The sequence below is a fragment of the Phlebotomus papatasi genome, chromosome 2 (assembly GCF_024763615.1).
Source record: "Phlebotomus papatasi isolate M1 chromosome 2, Ppap_2.1, whole genome shotgun sequence".
In the NCBI taxonomy this organism is placed as follows: domain Eukaryota; kingdom Metazoa; phylum Arthropoda; class Insecta; order Diptera; family Psychodidae; genus Phlebotomus; species Phlebotomus papatasi.
Genome location: NC_077223.1, coordinates 111,508,278 through 111,531,889, shown reverse-complemented (window position 1 = coordinate 111,531,889; position 23,612 = coordinate 111,508,278). Strand labels below are relative to the sequence as shown.

General features: G+C 33.1%; 1 protein-coding gene across 5 annotated transcripts in view; it reads right to left on the bottom strand.

Annotated features, from left to right (window-relative positions):
• LOC129800871 (potassium voltage-gated channel subfamily H member 7) overlaps nt 1–23,612 on the bottom strand; it is a 147,739-nt gene that overhangs the window by 69,676 nt on the left and 54,451 nt on the right. For all 5 annotated transcript variants that reach the window (XM_055845586.1, XM_055845582.1, XM_055845584.1 and 2 more), the window contains exon 3: nt 856–2,415. In XM_055845586.1, coding sequence (XP_055701561.1) covers nt 856–2,415 — 1,560 coding nt within the window. The remainder of the gene's footprint in view (nt 1–855; nt 2,416–23,612) is intronic.

Below are 23,612 nucleotides of genomic sequence, written 5' to 3'. Positions count from 1 at the left end.
AAAATAAGTTCTAAATCTGTTGGAATTTTCAACAATTTTGCGCTCGAAATTTTGTCTTAAATACGACCCATATCATTTTAAAAATATCAGATATTTTATAGATAAGACGGATAACACACTCCCAATGGCTGCTTTCCTAAGGAAATCACCGATAAAATTAAAATAAATTTACAACAGCTTATTCATTTTAAGTAGAAAGGAATTATGAAATTATAATATAGGCATTTAGATATTTGTTAATGGCTGTTGCTATAATGGAACCGAGTGCTAAAAGATAAAACGTAAGGGTGTCTACACATTGTAAACTGTTTTCGTCAAAAATTGCTCTTTTGAAGGAAGTTGTCCGCACTGTTGTGGGTAGAAACTTCAAAATTCTGTCAAAGATGCGATTTTTGACGAAAATTGCTCCCAATGTGTAGAGGCCTTAAAGGTGACAGAAGCCAAAGTAAATTGTGACCTAGGTACATTTGGGTGGATAACGAACGAGAGACGTCAAGAGAATCATTTATTTTAGGAAATAAATACACATTGTAATACGAGTTTACGTATTAATACACTTTTAAATATTTTTGCTTCACTTTTTATCTAATATTTTCATCCTAGCAAGAAAACAAAATATTTGCGATAAATTATCACGTTACTAGCTTTTTGTGACTGTTTTGATTATGTTTCTGTTTATTGCCTATTATTTTTGCGAAATCTGCTCTCAATGCTTTTCAGTTATCTAATTTATTAGTCCTGATTGTTTAGTAGGTAAGTTTGCTATCTTAGAACCAAAAATTCAGAACAATAATATTTGTCAATGGAAAATGCTATATTTTTAGTATGAATTGTTAAAATGTGAAGGTTAGTTACCTGCCAGTCAATTTTAAACTCCTGTGTTTTTTGTTGCGGGTCAAACTATTCGTATAGGATGAACTAATGATTGACGATGGAAAGTAATTCACTTGGCTAGGATTAATATTATTCACTGAACTGGAACTAGATCTGTTCTCAATGGGTGCACTGATCTGTCGATTGAAATCAATACTGCGATTGCATGGATCACTCACAGGTTTGCTTTTGACACCACAGCTGTTGTTGCTACTACTGCTACTGCTTCCCTGCTGCTGGGAATTTGCACTACTTGCTGGATTATTATTGCTACGGATATCACTTCTTGTAGCCGTGGGTGTATTGGTAGAGGATCTCACGGCAGTCGGTGAGGCGCTTGTGCTTGTGGTGGTGGTGTAAGGCGGTGGTGTTGATGGATTCAAGTATGCGTTCGTCGCCGTTGTCGTCGTCGTGGTTGCGTGGGTGCTTGAGGGGTCCAGGGCACCGGTGTTGTCTCTGTCGCGATAGCTACCACGATGGGTCAATTTGGGTGAATCACTACTATTCAATCTTGGCCTCACATTCAATGAACTACCACCAATTTTTGGCAAGGTGGAATATCGCGAATGTGCTTTCTGAGATATATTCGTTGATTGATTTGAACTAATCGCATGTTGTCCATTGCATAGCGTTGTACCATTGCCTCCAAATTGTGCCAATGTTATTGGTACCTGGCAAGAAATTGATATTGCATCACTGTCTGTTATCTGGGATATTTTCAGTGGCTTTAAATGAAATTTAAACAAATTTGTCTTTTTTCGTGCATTCTTTAAACAACTCAATGACTTTGACATGCATTTCTTGCACACTATTTGAGACGATTTTAATGAGTTGTAGTGGCCCGAACTACTTGGACTATATGTGGTGGAGTGCTTATTATCGCGATATTTTACACTTGGCTGACCACCCCCCACAATTCCAGTGGCGGCTGTGGCTAAATAGTGACCACCACCACCACTCCAATTGATATCATCCAAATTTCCAGTTGAATTTATGCTTCGCTTGTGAAATTGCAAACTTTTGCAACTGGTATTGCGCCAGCAACTGCTGTCAACAGATGTTGTTTTCTGATTCAAACTACCACTGGGACCAACAAGACAGGCCAGAGGATAGGCCTGCTGCACCTGAGACAGTTGCACATGAACTTGATGTTGTGGATAACGCACGTCTTCTTCGTCATCAACATCAAAGCGTGGCGAATTGCTGCTGGTGGTATTAGAAGTTGTAGCAACTTCGCCACCTTCGCCACCACTACTGCTACTAATGGCGGCTGGCGAAAAGTGCGAAGGTAAAAGGCGCGCCGAGCTATATCTTTGGTCTTTGGCCAGGACACTACCGGCGTCACTGCTACTGAACAAGGCCAATCGACCACCACTCACCGGTCCCGATGCACCACCACATATCAGCGTATCGCAGCTCTTCGATCCAGCACCGCTCTTCTCACCAAACTGTTCACTACTAGATATGTTACTACATCCAACGCTTACCGAAGACTGGCGAAATGGGTTTTGATTCAAGTGTGATGTCTCTGTATTTTCCTGGCTAAAAGTACACAGAGAAGAAAAGAGAAAAAAGTACACGACGTGAGCGAGAAAATTATCATTTTCCTCTTTCTTTTGGAAATATTACAACTAAGATCTTTATTCTTCGTGAGATCTCAAAGCAACATCAAGACATCACAAGCGTCATGCGAGGATTATTTTCTTTTTGGGAAAGGCGGAAAAAGAAATTGATGTCACTTCTACAGATTTTTCAAGTGACAAGAATATCATGCCATTTCTAACTTAGAACAAACGTGCAATAAATTTCAGAGTCAGAGAGAAAATGCAAAAATCCAAAGATTAATAATTGATAAAATAAAGCTTATTATAGCTAAAGTCCATAGTAATTTTTTTAAAAGATATTTTTCCTGAAAAGAAGCAAATCAAAATATAAATCTGAGAAATATCTTTCAACTTTCCAGAAAGGCCTGTATCTCGCAATGATTTTTTCAGAAAAACACTTAACCTTCTAAAGCCCAATGGGTCCCTAGGGGTAGCATCGGAAAACTAACATTTACTGTGATAAAGTTTTTATTCGCTTAAAATTACTTTGGTGCACTTTGTCATAGTCTTATTAACATTTCTTCTAAAGGTAAATGAGAATATACGCAGTAAATGTTAATTTAAATTTAAACTGTGAAATTTTATTTTGGTGCGTGCCTTGATACGTGGTTGGCTTTAGAGGGCTAAGCAAGAGATAAAAAAGGTATCATTTTTTCAGCGAAATTTCAATGAGAGAACTAAAAAACATGAAATATATGTATAGTTTCGATGTTTATAGAATTTTTTTAAAAACATGGAGAAGCTCATAAGCAATCAAAGTGGTTTCAGATTTCGATTACCCAAAAAAAAACTATGAATTGCTCGAGTTCTAAAATTTTTCTTATGGTTCCTTAACCTCCCCGACTAGACTGGTTTGAGTTTCATGCAATATGTTACCCTTTCTTTAAAACCAAAGATAAGCAAGTGCAGTAGACTAAGATGGGATAATTTTGAATAATGTTTAATTTGGAACTATTATATTTCCTATAACACTTATAGATGGCAAAATGAAAACAACAACGAAGAAGTACTTTTGAATGTAAAGTCTTACTTCTAATTGGTTTTCTTTTTTTACTGTGACCATCCAAAATAATGAGAGAATCTCAAAATTCCAAAATAGATATTATTTAAAATTACCCCATCTTACCCTAATGGTTATTTACTTTAGCTGGGATCAGTTGACCAGGCCCGTAATAGACGCCACTCAGATGGTCACTTTAAGGAACCGCTCAACTAATCTTACATTAACGGTTCATTTGCCAACCGCATCAGTTTATCTTATGTTCCTGATAAATTATATATCAATAATAATAATTTCCGTTTTGCTCTAGAGGTTGGGCACCAACGATAAGTCGGCGGTGGACGCAAAGTCACAAACATCTCACAAAAATCCTATTGTAACGCGCTATTAAGACATTGTTGATGAAATAAATTATCTATCTATCTATCTATCTGTCTGGTAGTAATGAAAAATTCGTATAAAAAATGATAGGTGTGAATCTGTTGGCTTCACAACTTAAAAGGATACCGAATGCATTTATCGATATGATAAGTTTAATCCCGTTTGGTAATAATATAATCTGATAATTATGTAATTGTGGAATAATTATGTATATATTCTGATAATTTCAATTACTTATCTGTAGTATTACAAATTAATATTTTATATTCTATTGATTGTAATTTTTTTTCTTTCGGGGATGGGAGCGTGAATAAAAGCACTATCTTCTTTTATATGGAATGGTTTATACAAGAGCGCCAATTAGTATTTTAAATAATACGATAATGCAATTTGCTCTGCCAAATACCCTTTTCATTAACTATTTTACTTTCTGAAAAAATATAACTTTTTTTTTTAAATTATTCAATAATTTAAGCTAAAACAACTAATACAGAATTGGATTTAAAGCCTCCGTGAAAACATCGGTCGATGGACTTTAGTAAAAGAAAATTATGTAGATCTTATACAAAATAAATTTAACAAACAATTTAACAATTGTTTGTTAAATTTACACATAACTAGAAAAAAAACCGTAATTTTCAATTAATTGATCAGTCCTTAAACTTATTAACTCTAATTAAAAGTTTTATTCGACAAGATAGATATTCTGATATATTTAGGTGCGTTTCAGGAAAATAAAGAAATTCTCGAAACAAGAATGTTATTCTTTAAAAATTTGGCAGCAATATAGTAATTTGTGAAAACAATAATATAATAATAATAATAACACTAATGTCCAACGTACAATAACTCTTGATAGTAAACATGTTTTCAAATTTGCCTATTAGAGTGAGCGAGATGACTAGATCTCCGTTTCATTCATTTTCACAGAAAAGTGAAAAACATGTTTACAACAAAACAAAAGTTATTGTGCGCTGGTCATAATAATAATAATAATAATAATAATAATAATAATAATAATAATAATAACAATAATAATAATAGTGGCACAACGTTCCATATACAGGAAGTGAGGCCGTCCCGCAAGGAAAGTTCGAGAAATCCATTATTTTTTTTTCTTTTACGGGGATAGGATTTTCAGTCGAATACCCCGTAAAATCAAGTGCGGTGAAGCTCATTGAATAGAATTTAAACACCTTTAACGCCAAAAAAAAATGTGGTGATATAAAAGGATATTTAAACTTGGATCACTTGTATCATAGAGAATATTCTAGCACTTGATCCATTGAATGCCCAAGTTGCTAAAACAGGCTATTCTATCATTTTAATTCCATAAATTTACAAGTTATTTGGGAAACTTTCAAACTGAAAAACTCCTAGCGAAATTTTCACAGCATAATGATAACTATTAGAGATTACTTGGTGAGAAACATGAGAGACTACCGCAAGGTGGAATGGTGGAAAATCTAAAACAGCATCTTCCAAATGAAAAAAAAATCACCACAAGAAAACGATTAGAACATGAGATAGTGAGACCTGAGATTTTATTTTAACAGCCAGACTTCCTCACTTTTTATCCAACCAATATAAGAACGAATATACCAAACACTTCATCAGCACAATGACGTAGTAATTTTTCTCCGTAAATATTTCAACTACAAATAAATATTTGAGCATTTAATTACGTCAGAAATGGTGTTCAATTTAAAAATGAAAGAACATGCTGCGAATGAGGAGATTTTTGCATGAGTCTCTTCATGTGAGGGAAGACTAAAATGTAAATATTTTTAGAATTCATTCAAGTAAAAGAGCATTTTTCACACCATGAAAAATCTAGCGTAAGTGCGATATTGGGAGAATTTATTTATCTTACTTCTTCGGTTGATTTGCTAAAAAAAAATCTTAGAGAAGGATCAAAGAAAGTTGAGCACATCTTTGTCAACGATTCAGGTGGAAATTTTCGAAGATCATGGGAAAATTATTTCACAATTTCATTCTATATTAAATGAATTTGCTTTAAAGCAAAACAAATGGGGGAGAAGCTGGAAAAATTTGTCAAAAAAAGTAAAAGTCTGTCAAGAGCAGCATTTTCATTCCTATTCTCACACTATGTTTATAATAAATAATACACCATATGTAGTACTTGAATATTTTATCCACTATTTTCTCCTGTTTTTCGCAATAAATATATAGTTTTCTCATGTCCAGTAACAATCACAAAAAGAAGAACAGAAACAGAGATATGGAAAAGCCCTATACATTTTCCCAAAACACCCATTGAATGAATAAAAGATTTGCACATACCTATATAGTATACGTTTTTTTCGGGATATTCTCGTCTCCTTTTTCCAAGTCATTTTTTCATACATATTGTAATAAATTGTTAAAGTGTAAATAATTTGCAAGTTTTCGTATGCGAGAAGCTTATTATAAACATTTGTGAAGTTGTTTACCAGAAGACGACACATGCAGAAAAAAGCTAAAATCCCAAAGGTAAAAGGGAATATGAAAATTTTTCCTTATGCCAGGATATAGCAAATGAAAAATTTTAAATATTGTACGAAGGATGGTGACAATTGGATTTAAAAGATTAGACTGTCTTTAAGGGTGAAATAAGTAGAAAAGCCTTGTCTCCTTCCATAACGAAACCAAAACAACTTTCACTAAATTTTCTGAGTAAAATTGTTATTTATGAGGATTTTATTTATTAAAATACTGTTAGATTTTATTCAATGCTTCAAACGGAAAACGCAGAATTTATTCTACATCTGAGAGTCAACAAACAAAAATTAAAGTAAAAGCTCCACGATTTATCCACGGATAATAAGTTCTATTTGAATTATAGCACATACTTGAAAAGTATCAATAAAAATAAAGAGTTTTGTAAATATTCATTAATTTTTCACGACTAATTGTTACATACTTTTAGAGATTTCCGGTTAAAAAAAAACATTTTTAAATGTACCGTAAATGCGAGTAACTAGTGTTCCCCTGCTTTCATAAGCTTTTCTTAAATTCTAATAGGTATTTGCTAATCCGGTTCACCATTTAAAAATAATAAGGACATTCTCTACCAAGTATGGTACACGAATCTGCAAATGGATACTTCTAATTTCAGCAATGGTCAATAAACTGCAAATATTGGTGTTTTGTTAAAAATAGACTCTGTCAAAAACTTTTTTGAAAGTCTAATTTCAAAAACGGATTCAGAGTAGTAAACTGATTAAAATCTAAAATTTATCTGACCAGAATAAACCATATTGTTAAATTTTTTTTAGCCGTTCGTGAGGAGTTAAGAGTCGATGAGTTGCTTCTTCGGGTTGAGAGATCACAATTTCGATGGTATGATTATGTTCGGTATGGTATCGAAAGTGTGAGCTGCAAACCTGGGAGTCCTAGGCCCACGACCCCGATAGGAATAAGAGGTTGAAAATGAATAAATAGAAAACGAGTTTGGAGATCAACTCAATGCTCTTTCTTTTTAAATCAGATGAAATTTTCTATAGTTGTTAATATTAAGAATATTCCCAATGACCCTCAATGTGTACAATAATTCAGATAACACGATTGATATTGAAATTATGGCACAACTACACAATATGTCTTTGTCTAATTCTAAAATTGGCTCAACATCATCCTTTAGTTGCGAAAGAGACTTTACTCTTAATACTATTGCACGTTGAATATGTGAATTGTATGATTCAATTCACTTTACATTGAGTCCCATTCCAGTCATTTAATTTACAATTTATTCTATCCAATTTCGGTATGACAAGTAAATGAGGTCAAGGTCAATAGTGTTATCTCAGCCAATTTCAAGAGTCTTTTCGAATAAGTCAGTAGTATTGATATAAATAAGCACGTATTATCAGAACGATTGTTGAGTCTGAGTTTGAAATGAGTGCTGACATAAGAATTGTCTGACATTTCTTTCTCTTCCCCTCTACTTTAGAAAAAAAATCATATATAGAAAAAAACATATCATAACATAGCCAACTGATTGTGGTGAAAAGTTCAAGAGTTTATGTGTGAAACATGTCAAGCGGAAAACTTCAACATGCCTCCGTTAAGAAAGAATGCAAAAAAGCTGAGTAGATTTACCACAATTGCCACAAAATTTCATGGCAAAATAAACTAAAAATGCTTGAATAAAAAAATCCACAACAGAAAGTTTTCATGTTGTTAAAATTTTTGTACAAATGCTCTGCAGGTAATGCCGTTTATCTACACAAAAGAACAGTCTTAGCATTAAAGTTTCTAAACGATACTGATTTTTGCAAAAAAGTCTTGATGATTACGTTTATATTTTCAAAAAAACCTAGATTAATAAATACTGAAAAAAATGAGGAAGTCAAACTTATAATATCATAATAAAGAATGATTGAAAGTATAACTTGAAAATTTATTAAATTCTATAACATAATGAATCTAAAACAGCGATGGACATATCAACCGATTCGACGAGGACGAATTTTACTTTTATATCGCAGAAGCTGAGATTGTAAAGACTCTCAACTAATTTTCGTGCTCTTATCTGGTGCTTATTCTAGTATAATCTTGTTGTATAAAGCAACTTGTTAAGTCTAAGATTGTGTAGAATCATTTTGGGCCGGAATTGACCAATGATCCAGCACTAAATCTTGGTCAATATGAGCCAATATCATTTGAAAATGGATGAAGAATTGAAAATTGGCATAATAATTTCCGGTGAAGTAGTCATTTGGAGAAAATTCGAAATATCGCATTTAACATTGATGTATAAGGATCAACTATTTTGTCAATTGACCACAAAAGAGGGTGAATGGGTGAATTGTGCCACCAAGCCACTCAACATTGAACCATATCAGATGGTTTGGTGGTTAAAAATAGAGTGTACTCCGGAAGCACGGAAAAAGCACGTTTCACATGAGTATTTTGAACGAAAAAAAGAGACATGGGGGATACACTGAGACAAATAATATGCCCTTGGACTAGAAAGCAAGATGGATGTTCTAAAACAGCCCCTAAATTTGTTATATTACAGAGCTTAGTCTAATAAAGACGTTAGAAATGGCGCCAATTTGCGCAAAAAAATTATTAAGTATTCTCAAGGAGAAATATTACAACATACATAAACAAATGTCTTACCCCCCTCTAAAGTTAATTTAAATATTTGTTGCAAGTTTGGGTTGCAAGCACATAACTAATAACCTAAAGAATATATATTTTAAGTTTTTATAAATAATTTACCAAACATTTTTCTGAGTATTCCCTTCCGAAATAGGAAACAGTTCCTATTTATTATGTATGAGTATATTAAACACTATAACCAATTTTCTATTAGAATTTATGTATTATATATGCGTGGAGATACATGATATGACGGAAATGCCACATTTTGTTTACATCATCCCTTAACATATTCACCATTCAGCAAATAAATAGTGAAAGTCACCCCCAGTATGGGTGAAGATGCTAAAATATGATAAATAAAATTTACTTATTCCCCTTCCAAAGAATTCTTCATCCTAGTGACTAAGATTAAAGGTAATTTTCCATTCGTGAATTTACCATAATATTTCGCCTGATATGTGTACTTAAAATATTTAAAAGAGAAATTATCTCAAGGGAAATGTTTTATTGTTTATATTCGTTGTCACATTATTCTGTCAAGAGGAAATTTACACATTTTACCACACGATCAAATAAAACCAACAACCTGGGAGCAAATCTTGGGTGTTATCCAAGTAGAAACCTCCTTGAAGTGTATTCAAGGAGGAAATATCTTTAATCTTATTCAAAATTAGTGATTTTTTTTAGAACATTTTAGATTTTGTAATAAATTGTTAAAATATTTGAATATTTGAATGTTTGTTTTTGTTTTTAATAGCATAAAAATATTATGTTAGAAAAAATTTTGATCCCTAGATGAAGTATATTTAAGTACACGCAACTTTTATAAAGCAGAGAAAATTCTCTCGGGTAATTGTATTTTCTTCAAAAAAAAAAAAAAAAAAAAAAAAAAATTAAAACGAAAAAATACATTCAAAAAAATATGAAAGTGAAGGCGATGATCTTGTGCTAATTGTCGTCAGTAATCTACCAAAATTCAAAAAAAAATCTTTTTTTTTGAATTTTGAGACGAGCGGTATGAATTTAGAGTACCATACGATGGTCCGCTGGCACTTAATGGGTCAAGTGGTAGAGCACTCGCTCTATGATGCAAGTTTCCCGGGTTCGAATTCCCTTTAGGTCACCAGGAATTATTCTGGCGTTAAAGGTGTTCGGATTGCATCCAGTGAGCTTCACTGCACTTGATTCCAAGGGCATGGGACTGACAACCTCATCCCGTACAAGAAAAAATAATAATGCATGTCTAGAAATCCCCTTGCGGGAAGGCCTTGTTCCTTCATGGAATGTTGTGCCAGCATTATTATTATATATTATTTTTATGTTGTCTAGAACGTCAAAACAATGCAGGCTGCATCACTGGACCTCAAGAAGGCGACTTCTCGTAAAATTGTTTCAAAAAACTCAAAAACCCCGCAACCGCAACGGCAACTACGATCTCAGAGGAATTCATCAGCCAGCGGTGACCAGCGGGGCCAAGAAATACAGCTCATCGTGGAAGCAGAGTCAGCACAAGTCCAAGGAGAAGAACCGCACGACATCGAACTCTCGGGGCCGATCGTAGAACCGGTAAGTAAATTGTTTAGGCGATTAAAATTTTTTACTAAGATTTGGAACGAAATTACTTCTGATAAAGTAATACTTTCCTGGATTAGTGGATACAAAATTCCATTCAATCGCGAAGTTTTTCAATCCCAGACGCATACAGAGACAAAATTGTCTAAATCCGAGTTTAATAATATGGCTGTAGCTATAGAAGAGTTAATACCAAAAGGTGCGGTAGATATTTGTTCTCCGGTGGAAGGACAATACATTTCAAAAACTTTTCTTGTCCCAAAGCCAATTGGCATTTATCGTTTCATATGCTTAATCTAAAAGATTTGAATTAATTTATCGATCCTCCACATTTCAAAATGGAAGATGGTCGAACTGTCACTAAACTTGTCTCTCAAGATTGTTATATGGCATCACTAGATCTTGAAGATGCGTATTACCGGTATTACCTAATTCCAATTGATGAATTGGAAAGAAAGTACGATTTACTTTTAATGGCATTCTTTATTAGTTCACGTGCTTACCCTTGAGATTATGCACTGCTCCATTTGTCTTTACCTGTGGGTTATTATTTGCGTATAATGGGGATACCGTTGGTAATTTACATTGATGATTTGATAATCATAGGTAAATCTTTCGAGCACAGCTTAGCAAATGCTTTTCTAAGAACAAAAAAGATTGTCAAATACTGTTGCGTATTAAGCATTAAGCGCATTAAGCAATCTGGCAAAAGAGATTTGGAAATGGTGTGAGGAACGAAACCTATGGATCTTTGCTTCGTATATTAGCTCAGAGAATAACACGGAAGAAGATGAAGAATCACGTAAACTTCAGGCAAATACCGAATTAGAGTTAAAACTCTCAGCATTTAATCGTATTGTTAAGAAATTTGGAAAGCCTGATATAGATTTGTTTGCATCACGTGTAAACGCAACATGTAGAAAATACGTGTCTTGGAAAAAGGACCCTCAGTCTATTGCCGTAGATGCATTCTACCTCTACTCTGCCGTAGAGTGTTGCAAAAAATGCAATATGATCAGTCTGAAGGAATTGTAGTAGTGCCATATTAGCCTACTCAACCATGGTTCCAAATTTTTAATTCAGTGCTAGTTTCAGGGTTATTATATTTACATGCTGATTCCTCTATTATTCCTGTTGATAGGCAAACACACTTTTGGAAAGGATTTACCCTGGTAGCAGGAATTTTGTCAAGCAAAATTGCGAGAGAAGAGGAATACCCACAGAGTTACATGACGTAATTTTGCAATCACTTTCTGAAGCATCATGGAAACAATATGATACCGGTTGGAAAAAATGGTGAAAAGTTTGTATAACGAATACGTTGGACCCCTTTGAAATTAATATTCAAAGCGTTTTTTGGTTCCTAACGGAGGAGTTCTAAGAAGGAGCATCGTATGGTACTCTAAATTCATACCGCTCGTCTCTATCTATGATAAAAGGGTCGTGGTTGGCTCACGATGAGAGTTTGAAACGATTTTTCAAAGGAATAGCAAGGGCTAGACCAAATAAGCCAAACTACGATAGGTAATAATAATCCCCTAAAAAATATTACGTTACGGCAATTTTCACTTTTAAAATAATGACAATTGGGTTGGCAGTATCGCCACCGTTGGATAATGTTGGATATTGTACGATAATTTTTAAAATTATCTATAAAACGTGTGAAATTTGGCACAGGGTAGAGGGACTACAAGTTTGATCATCTTGGAAGAGGAGCTACGTACAATTTTGATTGAACTTCACTTGGTAATTTCGTTTAATCATTAAATTTTGGTGTATAATTTCAGCAACGCTGACAAGAATTTTTTAAACAGGGGCGTATAAGTAGAACTGCCTGAGTTCGTCTATTGGTGAGATTATTAAGTATATCATCTAATATACAACTTTTAAACTTTCTAGGGTATTTGCCCCTTTAAAACTAGGTAAGAAACTGTGAGAAAAGCATGGCATCATCCTTCTCAGGTAGGAGTAACAAGAATTAAGCACATGCTCCGTTTGTTCAGAACCCCCTTCATTGAGCTTTTACTTTCATACGTTTCCCTCTGGCAATCGGGAAAAAAACAGCTGTGGCGACATATATGACTTCATTACATCAACGGGGGATTGCAGGGGATTTTCCAAGGGGTGGCTATCAAATTAAAATTTATGGGCAAAATCACGAAGAGTGGAAAACTGAAAATCCATTTCATATCGAACGGGTGGAAAGAGAGTCGGTGCCAAAGTTTTTTTTTTCCTTTAGCTTTTCCCACATAAGTATTAGCATGAAAAATGTTGTTATGCTCATACCAAAACCTGGAAAATTTCATTCCTCTTTTTAAACTCACCTGTGTAACGTGGCACAAAATCCTTTTGAAAATTCCACCATTATAGAAAGTGATATACAAATTACTACGAGATTTACTTGTCTAATCCCTCTTCAATGAAATTGCCAGACTTATCAGGAAGTCTATTCGAAATTGTGCTGCATAAGTAAATAGGTGTGATTATGAAAGAATCACACCTAACAAATTATTTGGTATTTCATTTTGATATTTCAAAATAGTAAAAAAAAACATTTTCTATTTTTTTTCAACATAATAAATATTTATTTTAATAGAAGTTCTTAAGCATAGAAAATTACAACATTTTAACTAGCCGTACTCACTATGGCGCTGTTATCTTGTAATATCGTTATCTCGTTATCTCGTTATGTTCTCGTAATGTATTTTATAAATGAAAAATTATAACAAGATAACAGATTACGGAGATTACGAGATAACAACGCCATAGTGAGTACGGCTACTATATTCTCTGAAATTTTGTATAAAAATCTTAAAAATTCAACCGTTAAAGCCAGAATTGAAGATCTTATTGAAAAGACTTACTTTGCGGTGAACATGATTTCTCAGAGTATTATTAATCTTAAATTTAAAAAAAAACAAATATTCCTGTTAGCAGACGAGTTAAAATCATACTTGAACGGCACATTTTTTTGAATATAAATTTAGATTTTTTTGGGGAATTTTATACAAAAAAAAGTTACCACGTATCATAACGTTGCAGTTTGAAAAATAATTTATGACTAAAGCAAAAAAAAAGAACACCGTTTAAGTAAAAGTTTAACTCATTAGCTAACAGGAAATGTTTAGTTTTTTTTTATGTCAGATGTATATCACTTTGATAAGTCTTATTCATCGCAAAGTATGTTTTTTTTTTTGAAAAACCGTCTCCAAAAATTAGGTCCTAAAACCTGAACTTTTAAATCTTGAAATGAAAAGTTCAGAAAATATAATTGAAATGTTGTACTGTTATATGGCTTATGAGCTCAAATTCAATATTTTTTTAATATGTTAAAAAGAGATATAAAGGAAATATGCTTTTTTAGTCTGCATGACCCACGTAACCCCTTAATGACACCAAATTGTACTTGGAGTTATATAGTGTATTAATAATTAATAATTATATAATATAATAATAACATAAATTAAATATATTGATACAGTGAATTAAGTAAAACTTTAGCAGTACAATCCCAATCGCTTTCTGCAAATTAAAGGGACATTTTTACTATAAACTGTTTTAAATGACAATTCTAGGTATAAAATGGAAATTTTACATATTTAACCTTTAACTGAATTAAAAAAGTTCCATAATTTGATGTCGTCATCGAGATAAAATATATACTGAACTGATTAAAGCTATACAAATAAAATCACTAATATAAGATTTAAGACTTAAACGAACGTCTGAGAAGCTGCCATTTCTTCTTCATAGAAAATTTTTCCCCGATTATTATTTATATAGAACTCTTCAGCGTGAACTATTTGTATGTCACGCTCTTTTATCGCGTTAGAAAATTCCCTTCTTACTATTTTCTGCAAGAGAAATTAAAATTCGTTAACAATTTCATTACTTTCTCGGATTGGTCGGTCCTAAAAACGAACACTTGCAAAATTTCTAAACCGTATCATATTTAATTCGGAAATTACTATTTCTGAAGAAAAGCTTTCGAGTCCTTTCCCTGACTCTAAAGGAAACTTCAATCAAATTTCACAAACATTATACGCAATCTTCAACGAAGATATCCTATGTTTTATCACAGTACCATGAGGATGAGTGATATTGTACATGGGAAACATCAGGAAGTCAACCCATATGAGTATCTCAACAGTGCATGTTGTGATGCTTGTCAGATAACCCAACATTCCGGATACTTCTGGTAATACATTAATCTCAAACATTGTGAAACATTCCCTCAAACAGTTGATGTTACAAAGCCTTCCCTTCTCAACCTTTCTAATGGCCCATAAAACTTGTAGAAAATATATTTCGCAGAAAATATGACTTTTTGATAAATCACTGCATCCAAATTTCTGAACAGCATTGGACAGACCAACAACAAATGTTAATCGGTCAAAGTGAAGGAGGGAAAAAACATATAAAATTTTCATTACCTGTCCCAGGTAATGCAAATCATACGATATACACATTTTTGGTATTTTTGGTATTCTATTTACATTACTATGTATTTTGGCTCATTGGAATACCAAATAAGCACCCAACATGGAATTGCATTTAATATTTAATGAGGAAATCTCGATATCGAATTGAATGGGATATTCAGTATTTGTTCATCGGCTGGTTGCCAAATGGATTTGAATCATTGAGAAGTATTGCTGGTAATGAAGAAAAACGATAAAAGTCAGGTGTCAAATACAAAAACACAAATGGCTAATATAAATTTTAAAGAAGACAAGGGGTTGGAATGTTGACCACAGATTTGATTGGAAATTGAGTGATGAGATATTTCTGTGCCTTTGGGAAATACGGTGTTTGCTGTGATTGTTTCATAATCACGGCCACTGTTGAGCTATGTGCAGTTGAGTGAACTATATATTCAATTCGAATGTTATTAATATCAAAGTATTTTGAAAATTTAGTTTTTCAAAACATATTTTTTCATACATAGCATTATAGACGATGGAATTTTTGTTATAAGCGGGTCTTTCGCAAATCATTCAATGACTCAAGTTTTTAGTATGTTGTAGCTCTACGCGATATCTTCTAAAATATATCTAAATTTGACCCCAACTTCTGGGTTTCTTTCTCGTACTATCTTCACTTAACTATATCCTTATCAAGTACAATTCGATGCCACTAATGCATTATGCAATATTACAAATTTACTCGGCACAGATTTTAAATATGGCTTGGGTGTAAAGTTTTGTACATAGATATATACTTAAGTACCTGTATAGTATTCAGTGTGTATATTTAAGTGGTATTAAAAAAAAAACAATGAAGAATCTTTTCCATTTTTGCAAATCCTGATGGAGGTTAGAAGCAACGCTAAGACAGTGATGGCCGCAAATGAAAAGGGAGTGCTCAAATATGATAATAATGTTTCTTAAATATTGAACTGTACACATATGTGGATCTATTAGCTCTAAATTACATTTTTTTAAATGCTTTCTATAGCGAAAATGTATCAATTAATTAAATCACACTGTAAAATTTCAATGAGAAAATCTCAGTTTCTATAAGTTATGACAAGCTTATCACTAGCCTTTAAATTAAATTATGCCCGTGCTGTTTATTAATGACTTTATGTTATTAATGAAAAACGTATAGAGAAGTTCATTTGCCATGTCTGCGGTTTTGATATTCAAGGCAAAAACACAATTTTCCCAACCATCTTGCTCCCTTTTTTATTTCAGGAAACCCTTAGTGGTTGCAAAAAGTTTATTCCGAAATTCAAATCACCTGGTCCGCAATTTCATACCCAAGCCCCCCAACTTCGAACCCCTACTTTACACCCACTTCAAACACCTGACTTTTTTCAGGGGTCTTCAACTTTAAGCCTATGTGATGCATTTTGGACAGGAAAGCCAGAGAGGAAATCCTGAAGAAATGAGCAATACAATGTCAAAAAGGTTATATTTTCATTTTAATTAATTTACCCTCCTCCTAGCACAGCAAAAGGGTTCGAGTTTTTGTATATAACCTTGCTTGAGACTATGGCAATTTCTCATTCATCTCTTTTGTCACAAACATCGAGGCAGACAGAGTTTCCTGGCTCACTTCAACTCACATCAAACTAAACTGGGTTTGGGTTTCTTCTCGCTTTTACTCCCACGTGAACTACCATCGCGTAAACTTTAGTCATTCACCCCTTTCGCCACTTTGTGGCAGATTTAGCAATTCACCCGTCACAATCTCACTCTCTCTCTCCCCTTTTTGGCTCCGTCGCTTTTTCTCTGACTCCCAGTCCAATAGTCTGACATCCAACTTCCTCTGGTACACACACAGAAGGATCTGGGTTAATGGATTACCAGCACAATTCGCCTTCTACTTTACATATGCTAACTTTGCAGCGCTTTATAATGTATTCCATTCCGTCAGGTAATACCTCTGAGGCTACTACATGCATACGACTGTAACGGATGGGTTTGGTTCTAGGTTCGGCAACAAGATCCCTTTCTCCTTCGGCCTTCCCTCTTCATTCATTTCTACGTTTTCCGGTTGTTCCATAAAGGCCTCTCTCTACACATTGGAAGCTATTTTCATCAAAAATTGCTTTTTGAAAGAAAGCGTCTGCATTGCTGCAGATGGAAACGTTAAAATTCTGTCAAAAACTCTATTTTTAACGAAAATTGTTCTCAATGTGTAGAGGTCTTAATGAAGACATGAGCTTAGGCCGCCTATGTTAACCTACAGCGCATCACTTCGTAGGGTCAAAGGGACACTTCTACGACAGGGAACTCTTCTTGACATTTTTGTCAAAATGTTGAATAATTTAATGTATCTAATAAAATGTAAATAACATGACGTTTTTTCTGTAACCTTTTCCTATAAAGAAATATCTTCAATTTCATATCCCAAATGGTACGAAGTAGGGTGCTAATAGGTTCTAACACGGGTTCTTAAAGTGTCAATACATCTTCTCTTCACACCACTCTTATACTTTTCCCACCTCGTTGGAAGTACACAAAATGGGTGAAAATGCTTTGCTGGAGAGATGAGAGCGTTGAGAATAGAATGGTTTTTTTTCCACAAAAAATTGTCATATGACATTGTCATATTGTTATAGACCTCCCTTAGAGCTAGAGGAATTTATGTCCATATAGAAGAGTTTTTCCAACAGAAGCGTACGGAATTTCCTTCAATACGGACATACATTTCTTTAGTGTGTAGAGGCCATTACAGGAACAGTTTGTCTGACAATTTTTGGTATGAACTGACAGCAAAAACAGAAATTTTATTATAGAATCCACAGCCAAACTGTCTTTTATACCAATTTCATTTCTCCATCCAACAAATAAAGCATCCTCAGCACGAAGGGACAGTGAGAAAATTGAGTCACAAGTAAGACATTACACACACTCTTTCCAATTAAGTTTGAAAAGGTAATGGAAAAGGAGAATCCATTTAGTGTCTGTCGGCAAAAAAAGAATTTTTCCACCTGGCATAACAGTAAAAGAAACCATTCACACTCATGCGGAAACTGAATCTCTCTCATGTGAATGTTCATTTTTTTTCTTCCTCAAAAATTTCATTCTCCTAAACCTGAAAGCTATGTAGCATAGACACATTGACCAAAATAAAAACCTCACACTCTCAGGTGGAGAATTCCTCGAGGATGTGCCCAAAAAGCAAATATCCCAGTGAATAGGGATGAAAAGGATGGATCCATATCAATCATTGTCTGAATGTTAAAGTTTCAACTTCCTCCAAAATCCCCACAAAATACTCATTTTCTATTTTCCACCAAATTCTGGGGATGGTGCTGGGAAGATGAACTCATGAGAAAACTATTTTGTGAATTTCAATATGTGAAAACTTTCCTATACTCTGCTTCAATGTGGCACTGCACATTGTGTTGAACTATTATTCTCCTATTTTCTCATGGTGACTAACATTTGTAAAATAATATATAGCCATATCTAAAGTTTTGCTGATGAAACCAGGATGAAAAAGACTAAACCACTTAACCACAATATATACTGTGAATATGATTATGCATGGCCTTTTGTCTGTTAAACCATTTTGCCAAATCACACCGTTCGCCGTTCGCCTTCTCATGCCAACAGCATTAAAAAAAACTTGCTATTTTGAAGCTGGTATATTAAAAATGAAAAAAAAAAAATATATAATATCATTTAAATGCTCGAGCTCTACAGAGAGACCAATGAATATGAATCCTAGATTTTTCGATAATTTAAAATTAAATCATTTACCCTCGGAGAGTCGTATTTATTTAAACGTAATTTTGAATGAATAAATATTCATGATTATACTAACAAGTTTGATTTGACAGTTTTGGTGAGAAGAAAAAATAAAAAGATCACTCCAGCATCAGTTCTGCTTATCTAATGCCGTTCTTTATTGAGTACATTTTCAAAGAGACTGTAGTAGAAATAATGATCAATAATTGATTTACAGTCGTCCCAATATATATATATAGATATATATATATATATATATATATATATATATATATATATACACTCTTTCTTTGATTACAATATTGCGAAACCATTTTGAATTGATGTTCGAAACCACATCACCATTTGGTTGAAATACTTTAGAAAACGCATTTCAATGTTTGGATTTCCGAAAAGTCTTTGATTCTCGCAAACTATTTTGAATCCATTCCAATCAGCAAGATATCGGTTATGGATCGATGAGTAAATTCTAAGATGATTTATGAATTGATCCATGTTAGCGAAATCAAGTTTCAGACCAAAGCATCAAACTCATGAATTTATATAATTTATAAAATACCTATATATTCACTATTTGGTTATCCCTTTTCCCAAATAACAGAGAAATTGTATCAAACGTACATAGTTTCTACTAACAAAGTCTAAAAACAAATCGGTCAATTCGGTCACAGAAGAATGGAAAACTTTCCAATGAATTCTATTCCTTTCATCAATTTTTTTTTGATAAAACTTTCGCGAAAACTCTGTCTCTCCCTAAAGCACTTTTCCCTGCCGAAAAATACGATTGACATCGACAGGAGGGTTTGATTCTGTGTGGGACCAAGAAAAAACGTCCTCGATACGACAATCTATATATCTTCTGCCTCTTAGCAATATTTCCCTAAACGCTTGGGAAAACTGTGGGAAAATTATTTGAGAAAGTGTTACATCGCTTTCCATGTCCTTTTTGTCATACTCATTTCTTTTTCCTTCCCCTAGACTTCCCCATATTTCGATTTCAGACCAAAAAACGATACTTCATTGGCTAAAATGTTGGCATAAAATTTCCTGGCAGTGTCATGTGAATCTACGATGAATCAATATCGCGAAAATTGTCTCCCGGTAAATGTACTTAAACCTCGGAGGTAAATTCCAAATGAAATTTCCGTTTCCGAGCATTTATGGCTAATTCTGGGAGATGGAAAGGCAATATTATTATTCTCTTATAACTGATACTGAACTCACTGATCGGTCTAAAAATGCTGCAAGATCTATTAAAAGCGTTGAAGTGTTTAAAAAAGATATAGAAAAATTACCATAATACCTGCAATTATTATGTATTAATCTGTAGTTTATGTGACAATCTAATTTTCAAACTTGCAAGATATTAATTCATAAAATTATTACTTTGTCAATAAGGGGAAACTACTCTCCCTTTGAACGTTCATACCTTCGAATAATGTGAATTTTCTTTAATTTTTCTAAGAGACTTACACATAATTATCACATAATTTTTAATAATTGATAATAAGCTAACTAATATTTAATAGAAATGTGTAAGTCTTTTCGGAAAAGTAGAAAAAAAACCACATCATTCGAAAGCATGAACGTATGAAGGGAAAGTACTTTCCCCTACTATTGTTTCTTGTGGAATCTGTGTGATTACTTGTTAGTTAAGTAATTTTCATTTTTGATGTTGAATTTCATTGACAAACTACTGAAGCTTTTTTCAATATGTTTTTAATTAATTGGATTCTTCATATTTAATCATATTTAATATTATATTTCTTTCTTAAACAACTTTACCAATCTAGGTAAATGATATGAAAGTACTTTTAAGATATAGTCACGAGTTCGAGGATTTCGCAAAGTTGGAACGCTTTGCCATCCCTTTACTAGGTGTCTGTACTTAAAAAAAAAACAACTATTGCATAACATAAATTTTAATCTATTTGACCGTCTTTTTCTGAATTCGTTAGCAGTATAATATTATATAAACTCAATTTGCATAGTTATTTCTTTTTTTTTCCCTAATCTATACGCAAATTTTGAACATACACCCAACGTCACCGTCATACTTTTTTTTTTAATCAAACTTGAAAATATTTCACGGTATTTTGATTGTAATATAGGTCAGTGTGATTGATTAACAATTTTACCAATATTGACAGAAATTTTGTTTAACATTAGTACGTGAGTAAAATATAAGCATATATTGCAAGCAATCAATCTTTTATTTTACGTCTAAAAAATTATGTTGAATATTTTTAATGATGTATGACAAGCATTTATTAATCAATGTGCTCTGTTTAAAAATTAAAATAGTATCCATATGCAGTGCTTTTTACATTTGTTCTGTTTGAAACAGCAAAAAAGAGTGATTAAAAACATATCATGAATTTTATATTACTTCTGTGGCGTTGTTTAATTCGAAGGGTTAATCCATTTTTGCAAAATGTATAGCACAGAGCATAAATATGACATCATCAACAAATGATGATGAAATTTATGGTTTGTATTCCGAGGTGTTTGTTTGGTTAAATATGTTTAATATTTCTCACCGTGAGAATTTGTGTAGTAGGGGGAACTGGGGCAGTAGTAATCTGGGGTAGTTGTAAACACTGTGATTTTTTTCATTAATTTTAAGACTCCAGAGGATAAAACCCATAAGCATTCATAGATACCATGGGGATGTATGTCCACAGATAAATTGGTCAATAAAATCCTAATATACTTTAAAAATAAAAATCATTTTCCTGAAAATGTTGATATTTCGATTATTTTGATCATTTGGATTTCCACCTGGAAATTAAAAATTGTGTAAAATAATCGAAATGTAGCAATATCAGTTCTTTCTTACATCTTTTAGGATTATATTAATGCATTTACTAGAGAAATTGAGATACTCATTACTTTAAAAGAATTAATAATTGATCAGAAAACAGCATTTGGGGTAGATGTAACCAGGCAATTTCAATTTCACAAAATGAGTAGGTAAAAGAGCGGGAAATTGACCTTCATGCGAAATATCTATAATTCATAGATTACGAAAAAAATTGGTGGCGCTGTGTTCAATAAAAAGTCACATGATGTCAAAATATGGGGAAAATCTATTGAAAAATGTCTTTGATATGCATGCTTTTAGTTTTTTTGCTATTTTAATTATCCTTTGTAAAAAGTGTCGTGATTTTTTGAAAAATATACAGTCTTTATATATCTCTTAAGTAATTAAAATAATCGAAAGTGGTGCAAAGTTAATTTCAAGGGTGGGAAAAAAGGTGTTTACTTCCTCCCCAGAAAGTGGTTACTTCTACCCCAGGTATTTTGTGAAAAGAGAAAAATGCACAGGGACACAAATTTTATTTTTATGGAAAACTCAATTGTTTTCCAGCATCCGCATTACCCTCGACGAATTGCCTATACCCAAGGGAAAAACATGAGCTAAGAAATATTTTCCAAAAAATCACGGTGTCCTTGGAAAATCACCTCAAATTCGCATCTATCGAAAATGGTTACATGTGCCCCAGTCTCCCCTATAAGTAAATAATTTTCTTTTTAAAATTCAAATGAACAATTTCCATTGGTAGAATTATTTATATTTATGTCCCATTTTAAAATGCTCTATCTCAGCTGGAGAGCAAACTACACCAAAGTTGAGACATATGTATATGCGAGAATGTTGCAATTAACGTACATTTTGGAACATTATTTTCCTAGGGATAATTTTCCTTTTTCACCGGAAAATTTTCATATGTTGATGCGTGCCAGAAATGGGTCAGTGAAAAACCGCAATAATAAAATGAAATTGTATGAGGTTTACGTTGTACTGTGACACTGAAATATACCGGTCAAAAATTATGATTTAACATTAAATAATTTATCCATTTCAAATGAAATATGAATTTTTATCTGCAAAATTTCAGATGTTTTCTTTTCTTTTTATTCACATTTATCCAGTAGAAATTTACATTGAATTAAACTCTTGGTATTGATGATTTTTTTTTTAGAAAAAAAAAACAATTTAATCGGAAAATGTTAAATTTTGATCATATTTATCTCATTAAAAACACATAAATTTTTCCATGTGCCATGTAGAAGTATCGTTTTTAATTAAAAGAACACAAAAAGCTTCATTTTACACTCAATGAAATGGAGAGTAATCCTCCTCGTTCTCTTTAACAAAAACCACAAGGTAAAACCTTTAATGTCATTTCAACTAAATTTTAACACTGGAATATTCTTCTATGTCTTTTTGCCAAAATTCCTAGTCCACTGTTCTTTTTATTTCATACTGTATTGTCTGCCTCTGGAAAATCTCACCTCGAAAATAATGACAATGCCAAAGCTCCGTCGTTGGGATAATGAAAAGACTCCAGAAGGTATTATATATTTAGAGCAATTCTCATGGAGTTTTTCGGGTAAGATAATATATAGCCTGTGGTTGGAAAATCGGCCGCGAACATATTTCGTAATTTGGAGATTACACCGTAGGTCCTTTAGAAACATTTCAATTAATTTTCCCTTCCACACAAGCCTTCGACGGAGCTTGTTATATTGAATGATATAAGGAGCAAAGTGGCGGGAAAACCACAAATTCACTTTCATGTCGTAAATTTAAGTGTAGAGAACCCATAAAAATGCCTCAATCTTTCCCATTTTCTTTCTTATATACCATCCTCTTATTATGAACACCATTTCCCCCACATTAGAAAAACTACGGAAGTGCCTTGGCAAGAAGGGCCTGTGCTAAGGTCAGCCAATTGAATTAGTTCGTTGTTATTTTTTCGGTGGAGGAGCGTGAACCATAAGAACATTCTTTAAAATCCACTCGGAACTCACTTTCCTTCCTGAGTAGATAATTAGCATAATTTCTTACTTATCCACCTA